The sequence below is a fragment of the Camelus ferus genome, chromosome 14, assembly GCF_009834535.1.
Source record: "Camelus ferus isolate YT-003-E chromosome 14, BCGSAC_Cfer_1.0, whole genome shotgun sequence".
Classification (NCBI taxonomy): domain Eukaryota; kingdom Metazoa; phylum Chordata; class Mammalia; order Artiodactyla; family Camelidae; genus Camelus; species Camelus ferus.
Window position 1 is genome coordinate 64,985,497 of NC_045709.1, and position 19,978 is coordinate 65,005,474.

Below are 19,978 nucleotides of genomic sequence, written 5' to 3' on the forward strand. Positions count from 1 at the left end.
TACTGATCCTTCACAAATTCTTCCAAAAGACTGAAGAGGAGGGAATGCTCAAAAACTCATTCAATAAAGCTACGTTTACCCTGATAGCAAAACCAGACAAAGACACCATCAGAGAAGAAAATTATAGGCCAATATCTGATGATTATAGATGCAAAAATTCACGACAATATATTAGCAAATCAAATCCAACATCACATAAAAAAGATCATACACTACGATCAAGTTGGATTTATCCCAGGGACACAAGGATGGTGCAACATATGCAAATCAATCAACATGACACACCACATCAACAAAAGAAAGGACAAAAATCACACAGTCATCCAACAGATGCAGGAGAAGTACTGAATAAAATTTAGCACTGACTTATGATAAAAACTCTTAACAAAGTGGGCATAGAGGGAAACTTCCTCAACATAATAAAAGCTATTTATGATAAACCTACAGCCAACATAACAGTCAACGGTGAAAAGTTGAAAGCCTTCCCATTAAAATCTGGAACAAAACAAGGATACCCACTCTTACCACTTCTATTCAATATAGTATTGGAAGTCCTAGCCATAGCAATCAAACAAGAGAAAGAAATAAAACGGATCCAAATTGGAAGAGAAAAGGTAAAACAGTAACTATCTGCGGATGACATGATACTATACATAGAAAACCATGAAGGCTCCACACAAAAACTACTAGAGCTGATTACAAATTCAGGAAGGTTGCAGGAAACAAGGTTAATATACAGAAATTTGTGGCAATTCTTTACGCTAACAAGAAAATATCAGGAAAAGAAAGCAAAAAACATAATCCTTTAAAAAATCACATCAGAAACAAAATTAAATTAAATTAAATTAAAAACTTAGGAATAAACCTGACCAAGAAGGTGAAAGACTTATACGCAGAGAACTATAAAACACTGACTAAGGAAGTTAAAGACAATTTAAAGAAATGGAAAGATATTCCATGCTCTTGGATCGGAAGAATATTGCTAAAATGGCCATGCTACCCAAAGTAATCTACAGATTTAATGTGATCCCTATCAAATTACCCTGGACATTTTTCACAGAACTAGAACAAATAATCCTAAAATTCACATGGAATCACAAAAGACCCAGAATTGCCAAAACAATACTGAAGAAAAAGAATTAAGCTAGATGTGCATAACCCTCAGCTTCAGACTTAACTACAGACAATACTACAAAGCTACAGTAATTAAAACAGCATGGTATTGGAAAAAAAACAGACATGTGGATCAGTGGAACAGCACAGAGAGTCCAGAAATAAACCCACATACCTATGGTCAATTAATCTTCGAAAAAGAAGGCAAGAATATACAATAGGGAAAAGACAGTCTCTTTGACAAGTGGTGTTGGGAAAGTTGGACAGCCACATTGTAAATCAATGAAATTAGAACATTCCCTCATACCATACACAAAAATAAACTCAAAAATGGCTCAAAGACTTAAACATAAGACAAGACAGCACAAACCTCCTAGAAGAGAACACAGGCAAAGCATTCTCTAATATAAATCATAGCAATGTTCTCCTAGGGTAGTCTACCAAGGCAAGAGAAATAAAAGCAAATATAAACAAATGGAACCTAATTAAATGTATAAGCATTTTCACAGCAAACAAAACTATAAATAAAACAAAACGACAACCTACAGAATAGGAGAAAATATTTGCAAATGATATGACCAACAAGGGCTTAACTTCCAGAATATATAAACAGCTCACACAACTCAATAACAAACAAACAAACAAAAAAACCCAATCCAAAACTGGGCAGAAGACCTAAACAAGCATTTCTTCAATGAAGATATACAAATGGCCAAGAGGCACATGAAAAAATGTTCAATATCGCTAATTATCAGAGAAATGCAAAGCAGGACTACAATGAGGTATCATCTCACATCAGTCAAAATGGCCATCATTAAAAAGTCCATAAACTATAAATGCTGGAGAGGGCATGGAGAAAAGGGAACCCTCCTACACTGTTGGTGGGACTGTAATTTGGTGTAGTCATTATGGAAAAACAGTATAGAAATTCCTTAAAAAACTAAGAATAGATTCCTTACCGTATGATCCAGCCATCCCATTCTTGGGCATATATCTGGAGGAAACCCTATTTTAAAAAAGATACATGCACCCCAACGTTCATAGCAGCACTATTTACAATACCTAAGACAAGGCAACAACCTAAATGTCTATCAACGGATGAACAGATAAGCAGTTGTGGTATATATATACACACATACACACACACATATATATATACAATGGAATACTACTCAGACATAAAAAGGAAGGCAATAATGCCATTTGCAGCAATATGGATGGACCTAGAGATTATCATACTAAGTAACATAAGCCAGAAAGAGAAAGAAAAATACCATATGCTATCACTTATATGTGGAATCTGAAAAGAAAAAAAAAGAAGACTCAAATGAACTTATTTACAAAACAGAAACAGACTCACAGAAAAAACAAACTCATGGTTACTGGGGCAGGGAAAGGGGGGGAGGGATAAATTGAGAGTTTGAGATTTGCAGATACTGACTACTATACATAAAACAGATAAACAAGAAGGTCCTACTGTAAAGCAGAGGGAACTATATTCAATATCTTGTAATAGTCTATAATGAAAAATAGGAAACGGAACATATATGTATAACTGAATCACTATGCTCCACATCAGAAACTAACACAATATCGTAAACTGACAACTGACTATACTTCAATTAAAAAAAAAAAAGCTTTAATAACAATCTTATTAGGTATTTGAAGGTTATTTGGATAATAGCACCACCAAAACTATCTGACACATCCCAAGCACCTAACACTTAGCAGCTACTCAATTACGGTTTGTTGAATACTTAATATTTGTTGAAGAACTTGTCTAATATCTGAATTTGTTAGGTCTGTGATTATTCTCTGTTGCTTTATTTGTTTCTGGTCATTCATATACTTTCTCTCTCTCTATTTTTAACTACATCTCATAAATTTTTATAGGATGCGAGACATTGCAGATAAAATACCCTCTGAGGTTCTAGAAAATGTTACTTTTCCCCAAAAGAGGATAAACTTTTTTGGTGGGCAGACAGAAAACAAATAGATATCCTTGATCAGGTAAAGGGTTGATTCAACGCTTTGTAATGGCTTGTTTGTATTTTTCACTTACTACTGGGGCACAATCCTCATGGAATTTCAATGGAAAGCCCAAGTCTTTCACCAAGCCTTTCAAGCATTATTGGACTTGAACTCCAATCATTTACTTCCTCTGCTGGTCAAGGTCACCATCAACTCCGCATTGTCCAATGCAAAATAAAAATTTTCCATCCTCATCTTAACTTTCACAGAAGCATCTGACAGAGGTGGACACTCCCTTCTAAGATGGACAACGTTAGTTCTATAAACTAGCATTGTTTTCCGACCACTTCACATTTTCTTGCCTCTACCATGTTGGAGGAACAGCTAAGCATAAGTAATCCCTCACTAGCCAAATCAAAGAGTTCCTGTATTTTGGAAAGTGAGTGGTCTCAGCTGCAAGAGTAGGAGTCTAGATAGTGAAGAACACTGGTACTTGCTTTCCACATCAGGAAATGGCCATGTGAAATAGTTCTAACCAATGAGATTGTTGGTATTTCTGGGAAGGCTTTTTTTTTTTCTTGAAAAAAAGAAAGGACACAGCTAGTGCTGTCTCCTCCCCTGCTTCTAACCTTGAATAAAAACTTGACAGTAGAGATGCTGCTTCTAGACAAATGTCACCCCACATTCATACAAAAACCTTAAAAGACTATACCATCTAGTTATACCACCCTCGACCGCTGCTTGCTGCTATCATCAGGTGACATCTAACACCCTGCTTGTGCCTCATCACTCACTGAACACAGTGGAGCCTGGTTCCTGATCCCAAGTCCTATAAGCATTTTGTAAAAGGTCCAACCACCTTCCCTAGCCTGAATTTCAGTTTCTTGAGAATTTCAGTTAATTTTAACTCCTTTTAGCCACACACATGGGCATACCCTTATCAAGTGAAACTACTCTACATATGAAATATTTTTTGACTTGATCCTCACATCTACTTAGGTCTCTCATACAATAATTCCCTTTCCTCCGTTTTCATTACCTTGCTGATATTTCCAGTCCCCTAACCACCCCACTGTTTTGTTAAGTGCCCCCTTGAGAATGAACCAATTAACAAAGTCAACATGTAATTATGAAATTCCTACACTATGGGAGGAGCAGGGCATTAGAGGAAAACTAGACAGACATGTTCCTGCCGTCATGGAACTCAAAATCATGGTAGGGGAAAAAGCTATGAATGCAGGAACCAAAACGAAAAATAACAAATTGTGATAATTTTAGAACGTGAATAAGGCACTGATGTGTTTAAAGGACAGGTTTAATACTTATTAAATTATTTATTATTAGCTAAATAATTAACCTTCCTGCTGTTAATTTTTTTAAAGTAGACTGATCATGTATATTTTCTTTAAATTAAACGAAACCTGCAGAATTTAACTCTGTGCCACTCAACTGATTTTCTTCCTTGTGAAGCAGAAAGCAAACATTAATAGTTCAGTTGACAGTAATTTAAGTAACTTATCAATTTTACTTAATCATTTTTACAACAGTTCTCTGACATGCAAATGAAAATCAAACCTAACCTAACAAACTCTTAGAGGACTCCCAACCATCCATAAAAAATATTAAATATTTTGTTTTTCCTTTGATAAATTATATATCTACACATCCATTCAAAGACTTTAAACAAGTACAGTCATAGAACACAACTCAGTCCCAAGGCAATGGCTTTCTATGGTCTCACTATAACATTATATTCTGTAATATAAGTATTTAGTAACTTTACAGCATGCATACCTTGTTGTCTTCCCAATAAAGTGCAAAACATTCATCTCCAGGTTTCCACAGTTTTGCATACTCCATCGGAATGGATGATTCTAGTACTTTTTCTGGTTTAATTGGCCCAGATCTTCTTTTGGGCCCACTATTATAAAATATTTTATCATCATAGGGTGTAGCTGTGATGGGTCCTGCTGGTTTAATAGGTCCAACTCTCCTTCCCTTCAGTGGTGTTTCTGTCTCTCCATTCGGAACACCAATGAAATTATTTGTTCGGACAGGATTCTGGTAATCAGCATTTACATTAAAATGTTTTTCAATTTTTACAGCACTAAAAGCTTCATTATTTATTGTTCGTGGTTTCCTGTCATAAAAATGATCGGGATTTGCTGTTTGGTTTTCTCTTTTCCCACGTTTTTGATTATTATAATCTATGGATTCTTGAGGAAGTGGATTTTCTTTTGCCTCCGCGTAGGATGGACCTTTTCCTGATCGGCTTTGCATAGAGTTATCCCTTCTTTTAAATGCAGCATCATTGTGCTGGGAACTTAAAGGGTATGAAGTATCTTTAGTTCTCTCATATCTAGAATATGGTCTATCACATTTGATTCTCTCTTCAGCCCATACTTCAGATCCTGAAGAAGTACTTGGTCTTTCAGAACCTCGGTTTCTAGGTAATCCACTGCCTTCTAAAATTGCCTTTGAATTCTGGGTGTCTCTTTGAAAGCGAGGAGGTTTTTCATTTCTTGGCTGTCTGGTATCATTCCGAGGAAGGTATCTGGGTTGATTATTATCTTTTACTCCATTTTGCTCAGTATTTGACAATCTGTGTTGCCCTTGATGAAGCTGCTGCGGCTGTGATTTAGGTTCTGAAAAGTAGAAGCATATCATATGCATATTAAAATGGAGACTCTACATTAATACTTAATTATTAAACTATTTTAACATCTTCCACTATCTTCTCACCTCATTACCCTAATCCCTCTTTACTGCCTTAGAGTCCTGTATTTCTAATGCACAGTTAGCCTAATTAGCCACATTAGTGATGTAAAGCATGAACCACGAAAAAATGGTGGATAATTCAGAAGTAACTTGTCTTTGCCACTGAATATGTGCATTGCTATAATATAGCTATCTATATTATGTTATCCTGGTAATTCATGTCCCAAGACGTTAATGAAATATAACTATAAACTGATAACTCAGAAGCTGCTATGAAGCCATGCAAGTACAACCCTTGCTCAACTCCCTTCTGAATCCCAGTCCCTTTTAAACATGTATAGTTATCACTGTCAGTCAAGTTCCAGCCTTTGCAGAAAAAATATTTCTCAAATCTTTCTGGATCTGGAATTGCTAAGTGTTTGGATTACAATTAGATGTCCTACTAAAGAAAAGAGTCAATAATTTTCTTGACCTATCAAACTAATTAACAGCAGGTACTACTTGGAAATACAGAAAAAATGTCAAAAATATGATTGAGCACAACAGTGCAGATAATGTCTAACTAGAAACCAAAATCAGTAACATGGTAAATATATACTCACAGATAATTTGAAGCCTATATTTCACATAGTGATTTTTATTCTACTTCAACTTGTACCATACTATTTCTCTTTCTTCTTCCATTGTTTCATATAGCATAACACTATTACCAAATATATTGACTGGCCTTTGGTGCACATGTCTTGTTTCTCTTGTCATACACTATAATCAATACACAGATCAGGATCATTCTTATATTTCCCTGGAATCACAATACTTCTTATCAGAGGCACTACTGACATTCTGGGTGATAATGTTTCTTGTATTTGCAAGAAAATTAACCTCTTTGACCTCCAGGTAGTAAACGCCAAAGCATTCTCCCTCAGCACTCCTAGTCACTATGGTTACCAAAACTATCTCCATACATTTCCAAACACTCACTGGAGGAAAAGAGGTACCAGATAAAATGTTTAGATCAACAGGAATAAAGAGGAGACCTTTAAAAGTTCCTGAGAGACAAAACAAGTCAAGATAAAGATCAAGGCTCAAAACGACAAGAGACTTCTCAATAGAACAACTAGAAGCTAGAAGGCAACCTATACCTCAAACATTTTTTGAAATTAAAGGAAAATTGTTTTCTAAGTATAATTCTACATGCAGCTAAGCTACCCATTAACTGTGACAAAGAATAAAAATTTTTTAAATATGCAAGATCTCAAAACTAACCAAGACCACTTACAGAGACATTTTTTTAAAATCACTTTTCCCAAGATCTGCTTCATAGATATAACACAAATACCTTATCTTATTTTAAACCACAGTAGTCAATATTAATTTTTTCTTTAGAGAAAAGAAAAATGGACACAAATGAGCCTTTTCAGCAGAACACATGTGTTGGCATTTGTTCCAGTCATTGTTAGAGGATGAAGGCAGCAGCCACCTCTTGCTGACTATCTGTTATGTATCAGGTACCCAACATTAGCACTTTACATACATTATCAGTAGTCCCCAAGTCATCTTAACATACAGATGTTATGAGGTTTATTTAATAGAGAGAGGTATCACTTGTATAGTGAGTTGAAAAAAAATTTCAGCTTCCAAAATAAGTCAAATATGAAGGTATTTTATTTGCTGACAATGAGGTTTATTTGAGATATTTGAGAATTAAGCTTTTTAGATCTCCTGTGTTTAGGGATCAACTTTTCTTAAATTATTCCAGTTAGGGACACCAAATATCTATGATGGTCAGGAAGTACAATTAAACTAAGTCATCATGAGAATAACTAAGTATCCTGGACTACAAATGGCAGTCTGAATAACTATGTATACAGAATGGAGGCTTCAATTAGGTTTGACAGGTGTGGGAGAATTAGATTTCAGCTCTTCTAAAAGAAAAAAAAAAAGGTAAAGATTTCCTAATCATTTAACTGATGATATACATTAGACTACAGAATAAAACAAATAATTTTACTACTAATGAATATACTTCATTTCCATTATTATGCTGATATAATATAGGGAAAGGAAAATCTATAAAGGAAACTATTTTTTAAATAAGAATTCCTCTTAAAAATAAATAAACTCAATGAGGCAGAAGGCAAAATTGTGCTTTTAAAAGAACAGTTTCCATAAACATCTATTTCATTCCAAAATAAAGTAACTGTAAGTCAAGGAAGGTCCCTTAAAGGTCTGATCATTCTTGGATTTCCTTAAACCTAATATCTTTTATCTTAGGTAGTTAAGTAATGAAGTCAGAGCTAAAGTAAATATTTTGAAATTGAACTAATCTATTAAATAAATAACAGAAAATGCTCAGTCATTAAACTGTGGAAAAGGTAATTTTAAATAAATTAAGCAATAGCCCCAAAATCAAATAGAAAGCTCCTCAATCCTCCAGTAACAATCTAGATGCTCTCTGCCACCCTTCCTGAGGAGGCACGATGATTCCAAACCACGGAATACTAATCGGCACCACAGGCTAGGGCTGTAGTCACTCTAACAGTAACTATCCTGAGATACATTTCTGTATAGGAAGCAGAATAAAACGCATCACTATTTTTTTTCTTTTTTAAAAATGACCTGAAGGGGAAAGATGAAACAAAAACATAAATTAAAAATTGGTAATATTTAGTATTAAATAGGAAAAAAAAAAGGAAAAGGAAAATAAGCAAAAGAAAAAGAAACATTCATCACAAAATAGATAAAACTGTGAAAACATCTAAAAGATCAAACTGATAAAAGTTCACATGATAAAATGAATCAAAGAATGCTACATGAGTTTAGTTTGACTTGTAATAAAATGTTTCTATTACACCAGATCAGGAGTTTCAGAATGCATGTTTATAAGATAATTGATTACAATGTTTCACATTCCCATGATTTGAAATGCAAGTATCCTTAAGAATGAATTTATTAACTGTCACAAATTATTTAGGTTTGTACATAAGAATGTGCTGAATTAATTAGGTACCTTAAAATATTAATACTTCTTTGCAAAGTATTCATTCTCCAGTTGTAGTTGTACCCGATTTTTATAGTAGAAAAACAAGTACATTTTGTTTCCCAAGATGATTCCTCATTATATTCTGAGACACCTACCTGAAGAAATGGCTTAATTAAGATTTTACTATGTGCGCCTGACTCTAAGATCTTTTTTTTTAAAAAACACTTTCATTGTGGTATAATGCTTGTACAGTAAACTACATATATTTCAGATGTACAATTTGATGTATTTTGATAAATGCATAAAGATCTTTTGGCTATATTACTTCATACAATTCTCCCAACCACCCTGAAGGGCAATATTACAAGTGAAGAAACAAAGCAAGGCTAACAGCTAGAAAATGTTGAAGCCAGAGCTTATTTCAAAACTAACTGAAGCAAAAGCCCATGATTTTCTCACTACACCACACTACCTGCCCAGAGAAACAAAACAGGATGTAACAAACAACATGTGAGCTACAATTTTATCACTGTATCTGTTCATTTCTGGTGAGATGCAGAAATCACAAAAGCTCTTTCACAATCTCTGATTGACTAAAAATAAAAATTGAGGTACTAGGACTGCCAGAATCCTGACCTAAAATTAATAATCTCTTTCCATTAATGCAAAACCAAGGAATGTCCATTTATGGGCTAGATACTATTTTTAAAAAGTCACAGTACCACAGTACAATAGGTTACCTACTAATGTATACATTAATTCAAGTAAAATAGCTGAAATTACTGATGAGTAATTCTTCAACAAAGAAAGCAAAACAAAAACAGATCATTAAAGATATTTGTTACAAAAAGATGGTATTAACTGATTAGTATATGAATTCGCATTAAAACAGAAGCATAACACTTTCTAATACTTTGATGTCTATATATGAACCAGATTATACATATTTTTTCACATCAAAATTTTCAACTAATCTTCTCAATTATCCAAATCGGGGCTTTTCTGTAAAACATCTTTAGACATTATGTATATTCTGTAATGATCACAAAACTCTTTGACTATAAAAATTCGTCTGTCAGCTCAAAACTTATATACTTTGTTTCCTCTAAAAAATTACTTCCTCTATAAATTTATTCTGTATGAATTCTGACTTAGATTACAAAGCTTAAGACAAGGAACTATATCTCATTCCTAACAGATACATATAAACACAAGTAGTTGTTAAATGATTATGTTAAATGGTTATGTTCTCCATATAGTAAAATTTATTTTTTACTATAATAAAATGTAACCTTTTAAAAATACGTGCACAGGGAAATATACACAAGATCTTGTGGTAGCTCACAGAGAAAAAGAATGCGACAATGAATATATGTATGTTCATGTATAACTGAAAACTTGTGCTCTACACTGGAAATGGACACAACATTGTAAACTGACTATAACTCAATAAAAAAAAAAGTTTAAAAAAAATGTTACAGACAGAAAACTGCCCATCACTCCAAGCCTAAAGCTTTTTCATACTATATCAAATATGTTCTTTCTTACCATTCTCTTCAAAATAATCATTTCAATGCCCATAGAACATTTACCTACTGGATATCCTTCAGCTCTTCTTCTAGCCCCACTACCTCACAGACACTATTTTTGTCAAGGTCTCCAATCAGTGATGTATTGGAGCCAGTCTGAACAGGGCACAAAAACTGATCATTAAATTTTCAGAAAATCTGCAATCTGGTTGTGAAACTGTTGAAAGTAGCCACAGTGGGAATATTTATAACACAGAAATCAAGGAAAGCTGAAAATCAGAGCATCCCTCCCCTGCCTCCCACCTCTTCCCCCAGAACCAGTTGTCAAACATTCCAGCAGGTAACTGATGCTATGTAAATCTCATGGATACTTCCCATCCTTATCTCTCAGGTTCCTTCATACTCCTCTTACTTTTTGGCAGCTGCTTTCTCAGCTTCCTCTGCTGGCTCTTCCACCTCTACTTGATCTCTAAATTCAACCGCCTGTTTAGTGTCTCTTCTTGATTTTTTTTTAAAAAAACTAACATATCTTTAAAAAGTACATTTCAAATATATGGCAAGTTAATTTTAACAACATTTCTATATACTATATTCCAAAATTTCCACTAAAGTTATCCTTAAACCCATATATAAATTTCTATATACAATCAATAATCAAATTCAAATAACATTAAATTTACATTCATAATCAGGACATTTCATGTGCATGACTGTGGCATATTTTCACTTTCTACCTCACATTTTATCTAACACCTTAAACTACCTCCCTTGACAAAAGGAAACTGTCAGGCACTATGCTGTCAGAATGCTTGCAAATCTAGGGACGACGATGTCATAACAATATAGACCAGAGCATTTCAAAGTAACTCTAGCCAAGGACCAGAATTCTTGTTGTATTTGTTGGTTCTGGTTTTAATTTCCAATTAACTATTAACTTACTTTTACAAAATGTTGAGGCACTGACAAATTGCTAAAAGAGTTTCTGAAATACTCTCAATTTTAGTACTTATCTGTACTTGTTCGAAATCAGACATTAAGTAGCACTGGTATAGACTATTCACTGTTAAGGTTACAAGTCCACAAAACAGAACCGGAAAACAACTAATTCAAGTTAACCTTAAATCACTATCTAGACATACGGGGCAAATTTCCACTATAAAAAAAAAAAAAAAAAAAAGGAATGGGAAAAAGGAATCAGTCCTATAAGGAAAAGTCAAGGCCTGGAAAAGTCATAGGGGTGGTTAGAAATAGACTGAAAGTGATAGGTAGTAAATAGATAGCTACATATTTTCTCTATTTTGCTAACATCTTATGACTATTTCCATAGCAACCATTCATCCCTGACTTCCAAGGAAGCATTCAAACATTAATTTGAATCAATCAGTTGCATGAGGAAATGAAGAGGAATGTTGTCTGATGCAATTAGATGTAAACAGGCACAAGAGTCAATATATGGGCAATTCTTTCTTGAGGAAATCCCTCACAAGAACATCTAGTCTAACACACATTCTCTCTCTTCTAGACCTTGTTTCCTGCCTTTCCAATTAAACTATTACCATTCTATCACATTTCCTTCCTGTAGTCCCTATTCTTCAGTCTTCAAAGTCCAAGCTATAAATCCATATGGCTCAAAACTTGATTAAACAAAAATTTTAAAAAAAGATACCTAACAACCATCAAAAGTTGCAACTTCATGTGCATTACCCATCAACCATTAATACTATATCTGCTAATATCTAAATCTATTATTTATATCTAAATATTTTATGGAATTTGAAATTACACAGTATTGTTAACGAAGACAAATGCTACCTCTCACAAAATCCATAGAAAATAGAGAAATGGAACACCACAAAAACAGGACATGTAATATAGTCTGAATTTTATTCTGCCAACAAGAGTCAATGGAGCATTTCAAGCAAGGGGGTAGTGGGATCAAATTTGTGTTTTGAAAGATCACTCACTGCATTATGAAGGATGAGATGACAAAGTTCTGCAAAGAGTCAGTGGAGGGTTGATGAGGACCTAAAGTAGGGTAGTGGGGATGGAGATGAAGAGACAATGAGTAGAGGATGCTACTGCCACTATTGCTAACCACAATGATGATCATGTCGACAAGGGTAGTGGTGGTGATGGCAGAGATACCATTATATGGAGGCCTATGTGCCACACATTGTGCTTAGCACTTTATATGCATAATCCAGTTTGGTCTTCTCAGCAACTCTCAACTTAGGTGCTGCTACTATTCCCCCATTTCCCAAAAAAGAAATTAAGGTTTAAGAGATTACATAACTTGCCCAAAGACACACAACCAGTAAATGCAAGAGCTGTGAGTTCAGTTAGTGCAGAATCAGTTGTGTTTATCTGTCCCCGAATCCTGTCCAATCCTTTCCCCTTCTTTTGGTAACAGAATTCTACTTTGATGGGAAGTTCTCCTTCCCTTTGACAGATATTCCTGATAGAATCAATTAGGATGTCCGAGGCTCTCCTGACTAAGAAGGGGGCACATACAGACATTAGAAGATGGAAGGTCTTTTTCTGTCTGATCTTCCAGGTATAAGGACCACTTGTTTCTGAGAAATATTTTTGGATTACTTTTTCATATTATAAATGAAGACTTGACACCGACAACTATAGTACTCTTTTACCCAAGTCTCTTTGGATTCATTCCAGCCACTTCACACACACCAATGCCAACATCCCCAGTGGGACTCAGCAGAGCTTGAGGAATCAATAATTATATGATAAAAGGTATCCATCTCTTCCCAGAAAAATGTGCTTGCAAAATTGAGATGAGTCTTTACTTGCCTACTTTTACATGTCATTATGCCCCCTTGTATGTTGGCCTTACTCTATACTTGGTGATACCTGGGCCAGTCTTTGCTACTATGTGAAGACAGTCAGTCAATACACAAAAAAGCACAATTCAGAAACAAAGAAAGCTTTCTAGTTATGCTAGCCAAAAAATTACTTTTTTCCTTATTTGGATTTCTGTGGCTTATAGCTTAAAGCAAACTAATTTAGAAATTGGTGCCAGGTAAAAAGAGTGATACTAGTGACAGAACCTAAAATGTAAAACTTGTTTAGTAAAGGAAGGGTGCAGGTAGTGAAAGTGCCCTCCTCCCCTAATAGGAAGTTGGCACTCTTCATTGAACAGTTAAACTATAGCCTATTGTCTTAGAACTGACCACTCAACTAATGAGGCCAATGCTTTAGAGAACTTAGTGTGAAAATGTCAGGGTGATGAAAGGGGTTGGATACAACTTGCTGCCTTCAGTAAGTTCTACAAAGAAGAAACAAGCTGGCAAGCCTGAAAGTGGAAAGGACACAGATGCAACTAGCAATGAGGTGCTCTTCTGAAATCAAAAGGTCTGAGAATCAGATACTCATGCTTCCTGAGAGATTACAGAATTCTATGAGTCAAGGAATAAAAGAGGAAAAGTAGGAAATGAGACTGGGTCCTGCAAAGAGGAAGTTGGATCACCTATGACCATGTCCAACATTTACGAATGATGGATGAGTTCTTTGTGCCTACATTCGTTTAATTTTAAACCTTATCCTTTTCATAAAAGATATCTCTATTTGAATTCTGTTCATATCTTTTCTTTCAAGTGTTACCCTTTATATAACTGGATTACATTCTCTACTTTTTAAAACTTTGACACAAAATATGGAGAAATATAAAAAAAGCTTGTAACACATACTTAATTTACAAAATAAGCTAGAAAAACAAAGAAATAGAGAAGTATGAAATTTAAGAGAGTTACTCTGTCCACTTGTCTCAGAATGCCCTTTGTTCCTCATTCAGAACAAATTAAGGCTGTCCTGGTCTTATTTAGATGTAGAAAGTTAAAACCGTAACTTTCTACATAACTTTACTGTGTTAAAGCATCCCCTCCCTCTATCTCTGGCCAAATCAGGTACCTTCCATGATAGAATCAGACCTGCTCCTTCTCTCCCAAGTTAAACTTAAAATACATATTTCCAGTGGGCATTGTTTTAAACTGTAGTTATGTATTACTGAAATAATATTTTGATGAAGTAATATTTTGGTAAACTTAAGGTATGGAAAAACTGACTTTTGAAAGTTAGCCTGAAAATCTGGCCGTTAACTATATCTACTCTATAAAACCAAATTCAAAAAGAAAAAAAACCCTATATATAAAACTATAAATAAGATCCTTTTGGAACAGAACCCTATCACAAACTGAGCAACTGAATATTCCCAATTTGACCTCAAATCACTACATATCATATAGAACATGTTAATGATTACTCTCATAAAATGACGTAATCTAACATCATTTTTTTCAGAATGTTGATAATAATGTCAACTAGAATTATATTTGATTCTAATTAAAAGGTACAACAAATACAGTTAATGGTAAGAGAAATTCTCTAGGAAAAGTGCATGTGATGATCAATTACAGGCATACTTCATTTTATTGCACTTCACTTCACTGCACTTTGCCAATACTGCATTTTTTTACAAATTGAAGGTTCATGGCAACTCTGAATTGTTAGAAGATGGTTAGCATTTCTGAGCAATAAACTAATTTTTAGTTAAGGTATATTATGTATTTTTTTAGATATAATGCTATTGCACACTTAATAGACTACAGTATAGTGTAAACATAACTTTTATATGCACTGGGAAATCAAAAACATTTGTGTGACTCACTTCATTGAGATATTTGCTTTATCGTGATGGTCTGGAACCGAACTCGCATTATCTCCATGGTATGCCTGGACCTCTTATGGAAGTTTTTAAAAATCAGAATAAAGAAATGACAGTGCCTTTTGTTCTTTTAGAGAAAATTATATAATGCCACGTGAAAGTAAATGCTTTACTTACCTGTATTAAATTTGTCAGAAACACATTCTTAGAGGATTTTTCTTTTTTTCAACACGCCTAACACTTTGCATAGAATCCGATATGATATAATAAGTCCATCCAGGCCTAGGCTTATTCAGCTAAAACATGACTTCTAGGGGTACCCAAATGAAACAAAACCCTCAAGACAGCTTAAATGATACAAAACATAGAAGCAAGAGAGGTTTGATCATTCAACGGATTTAGAAGCAAACATTTTAAAACCCCAAATACACACTTCACTAAATCATGATTACATCTTTATAATCAATTTAGGACTGTCGCCAACCCAAACAATGACACTGATGATATAAACATAAATAAATAAAATTATAAGACAATAATTATTTTAGGGCAAAAGCTACAAATTGTAATCCAACTATTTCCCTGAATTTTTTGAATGAGGTATTTTATTAAATTTTGTACTCCTGACACTTATCACAGACCATGTACAAATAAATACTACATAAAATACTGCATTTATAGTTATTTTATGTATACTATAGTACACATACAGTATAGTATGGGATAGAGTAACTTCTCACAACACATAAAATTATAGCCTCACTTCCATCTCAATCCCATTTTCCACCTTGCCAATAGAAATTTTTTTTTTTCTGAAAGCACCAAACTTTATTATTTTCATGTAAAGAACCCTTTAATGTCTTTGCAATGTCATCTGAATAAAATAAAAACTCCTTAGAACAAAATCCTCTGGACCTGGCTCCAGCCTACCACTTCCACATCTGACCTTCATCTCCATCTCTCCCATGATCTCCCAGGCACAGGAACTGGTGCTCTGATGCCTCCAAGCCTGGACACGCAGAGTTCCCTCCATCTGGACTGCCCTTCTCCCAACACTCTTCCTTGTCTAAATGCCACCTACTCTAAGAAGCCTCTGCCCACCTCCCATCTTGATCAGCTGGCCTCCCCACACTTCTAGGTTAGAATAAAAATTCGCTTCTCTAAGAATAGTGGTCATCAGATATGACAGAAAACTCTAATATAAGTTGGTGGGGGTAATTTCTGGTGTCAGGATGATTAAAGGAACATGTTAATTTAGATAAAATTTAAGAGACTACACAAATATTAGAAATATCTAATTTTTTGAATTTGGGGATTTATGAAGGTCACAGGTTATATTCCTTGTGAAAATCAAGGGCATGGAATACTATTATAATGTCTATATCTTTCTCACATTCTAGCTGACTCTGTATCATATTAATAATAATAATGTAAATACAAAATAGTCTACTATAACAATATCCAATATTAACAGATGTGTTCATAAATTTCTGTCCCCTCAGAAGTAAATCTAACACTGATATTTGGTTTTGAGTGTATTATTCATGTCAAGTACCTTAATTAACTTCGATACCTTTTTCCAAGTTGAATGCTAATATTATGAAATTTTGTTGGTATAGGATGTGTTCTGTGAGAACTGAAAGATGACAGACACACAGGTCACATTAGAATTACCATTCTTGGTCTCAACCTCATTATGATTTAGGAGACACACTAGGAGTCAAAAGCAAATGTAGGAGGCAGAAGGATAAAAGGAAATCAAAGGAGCTCTGATTGGGATAGTATAAAGGGAAGTTGGGACAAAAGTATCTGGAAGTCAGAGAGATTTTAAGAAGCAGTAGAGATTCTCCCGCTAACCTTGCAGAAGCAAACAAGTTGTGAACCACCTAGAGAGGGGTCATGTGGTAGGACCTAAGGGCCTCCAGGAGCTGAAAGAACTCCCCAGGAAACATCAAACAAGAAAGCAAAGATGTCAGTCTTACGTCCAAAAGGAAGTGAATTTTGCTCACAACCAGTGAGCTTGTAAGAGGACCAAGCCTTAAGCAAGATCACAGCCGGTTGTGAGCTTGTAAGAGGACCAAGCCTTAGGCAAGATCACAGCCCCAGCTGAAATATTCATTTCAGTATGTGAGACCTTGATCGGAGATCGCAACTAAGCTGTGCTTGGACTCCTGAATGACAGAAACCATGAGATCAAATGTTTGCGTTGTCTTAAGCCACTGACGTTGTGGTAATTTGTTAAACAGCAATAGAAAATTAATTCATCATGCTTTAAAAGCAAAAAAACACTGCTCTACTTAGTAAATCTCATCTACATTCTACATCAAACATTTGTTTTTCAAAAAATGCATTATCTTTTCTTTGTAATCTAACAAAAGACCCCATTTTCATGAAACCTGTGCACTTCAAATTTATTATAAAGGCATTTTATCTTTGAGCTTATATTTAATTCAAAATATATCTGAAAGAGAAAACTAAATCTACAAGGATATTTCCCTCACTTTTTGGAATAATATTTAAAAGTTTCACAGTCTTAGAAAACATTTATCATATTCCATGCTTAAATAAAAAAATAAACATTTAACATGTTTATTTCTTTTTCAGTATTATGTTAATCACTGAAATACACCATACTAAAATATATCACAATGTGGGAGCTTATTCGCTCACTGTGCTCTTTTAACCCTACCACATATTTTCATACAACACGTAATATGTAGAGGAAAAAAAAGACCAATTTCACAATCAACATAAGTTATTTAAGATTATACAATAATAATTTATCTGACATAATACTCTGTTTTCATAGCTAAATCTGTCATCTAGTAAAACTGAGGGAAAGAATTTGGTGATATTGCCCATCAAACAGGTAGAGTGCAAAATAAGCTGCCATTTAGTATTTTCAGCATGCAACAGTTAAAATTTTCCTTCTGTGCTTTTGTCAAATAGGAAATTTGTGATTAAATACATTTATAAAACCCAGAATAGATGTTCTTATTGTCAGTTTATTTTATCTTTTTTTATACAAATCCAAATAAAGTTTGGTGTTTTAAAAAGAAATCTACTTTAAGTTAGCCTACCTTCCACACTCAAAGTCCCCATTTTAGACTCCAGGAAATCAAACAATGTGCTTGGTGCTGACGGCCTTGCATTTCCCAGTTCCTCTTCATCTTCTGATCTTATTCGCCCTCTGCCTTTTCCTTTACCTTAACAAGGAAAGCAAGAAATAGACCTTATACATGCAAAACCAAAAAGAGAATATACACTAAAATATAATCAGTAGACATCTTAAGTAGAACTTTATATATATTTCTTTTCATATTTTTCTGTATATTCTACATCTTTTATAATAAAAATGTTTTTAAATGATTATAGTAACTAGTATTTTTCATCCTCTATATTATCTACCTAGAAATTTGAATTTGTTCATGGAAATTATCTTTTAAGGAAAATAAATCACTTTAATAAAACTTTTCCTTAATCACTTACTTTTTAATAGGATTAGGAATTTTTTAAAAAATCACGTAATACATTTGACAATACAATAATTTAAAAATAATACTAAATAAAAGTCACATTTCTGTTAATTTTTAAAAGTTTGTAGACTATTTAGTCACTTATACGAGTGGCATAGTTCTGGAGATGATTAACAGAGGGAGTTACTTTATATTATATCTTCTGTATTACTCATGACCCTGTGAAATGAGGTATTAGACTACTTGTGTAAAGATAAAGACAATGAGACTACAAGCAATCTACACAGGTCTCTGTGGTTGGAAAACTGGCCTCCCACCACCTACTACGATGGGAAGTGAAGTTACAGCTATCACAGCAACAAAACCCAGCCCCTGCGGACAACATGCAGTTCCCCGAAAAGCAAGTCACACTGCCTGGCACACTACTTCATGAATTGTACCTCTCAGAGGTGGACCTGTAACAGGCTTCTGTTTATTGCTGTTAAGAAGGACATTCAGTGCTGCTTCCAAGTTGTTGTCATTATCCATCAGAGCTTGCCTTGAAGCTTCTTTACTAAAACCCATTTCTGTTATGTGCTTCAGAGCCTTCTCGTCAACCTGTAAGAAATAAAGAGAAGAGCTATGCTGATAGCCAATAAATAAGCAAGGTCTAAGATTTTAACTAAAATCAGGTAAAAGATTAACTAAAATTTTAAACCAAAAACTACATCTGATGTTTACAGAAAAAATGTGGTATTGATACATCATTCACTTGCTGTTTTTCACACCAACAGTCAAGGACCTATCTGTGATATGCAAGGTTGTGCCTTGAGTACTCTCTTGACTTCACAAGTACTATTACAAATGCAAAACAAACAAAAAATTAATTTTATGATATTTCAGAATAAGGTTTTGCAAAATAATACAAGCAATGAAAACTACCTAATAAAAATTTTCATGGTCGATAACTTCTCCATCCTAAGGAAATGCAATTTATATAGCACCTCCCCAAAAATGCAAAGTATAAAAAGAAGCTAACAAAATGGTACCATCTCAGTAGCTTTGTTTTTCTCTACTCTCTATTGTTTCAGTATTCTGCTCTATATTTATCAGCAATACTACCTATGATCCTTTGATAGCCTGTACCCCAATAGAAAAACCTACTTTCAAACGTCAGAACTCCAAATCTTGAAAAATCTACACTGAGTAGAATTAAAGAACTGTTTAAGTAACATAAACTTAATCCTGTGAAGAAATCTATTGAATTATAACCACCTGAGGAATACATAACTAACTTGTACACTAGGAGTTAGGATGAAAAGGCTTTAAGATAGCACACACATGGCATGCACGTTGTAGACAGCCACTCTGATACCTACAAAGACACTGGTAAATGCACAGCACTTTTTGAAAAACCCTAATTGTATCCTTCCAAACATAAAATCCTTTCTAAATACAGTAGCAACTGTCAATAGATCAGAGTTGACACAAAAGAGGATATTTACATCCCTGCTGTAGATACGCTGAAGTA

At 34.2% G+C, this 19,978-nt stretch overlaps 1 protein-coding gene across 1 annotated transcript in view; it reads right to left on the reverse strand.

The window, feature by feature from the left end:
• TDRD3 (tudor domain containing 3) overlaps positions 1-19,978 on the reverse strand; it is a 151,130-nt gene that overhangs the window by 41,136 nt on the left and 90,016 nt on the right. Inside the window, 3 exon segments of the mRNA XM_032496899.1 lie at positions 4,879-5,729; positions 18,073-18,198; positions 18,909-19,065. Coding sequence (XP_032352790.1) covers positions 4,879-5,729; positions 18,073-18,198; positions 18,909-19,065 — 1,134 coding nt within the window.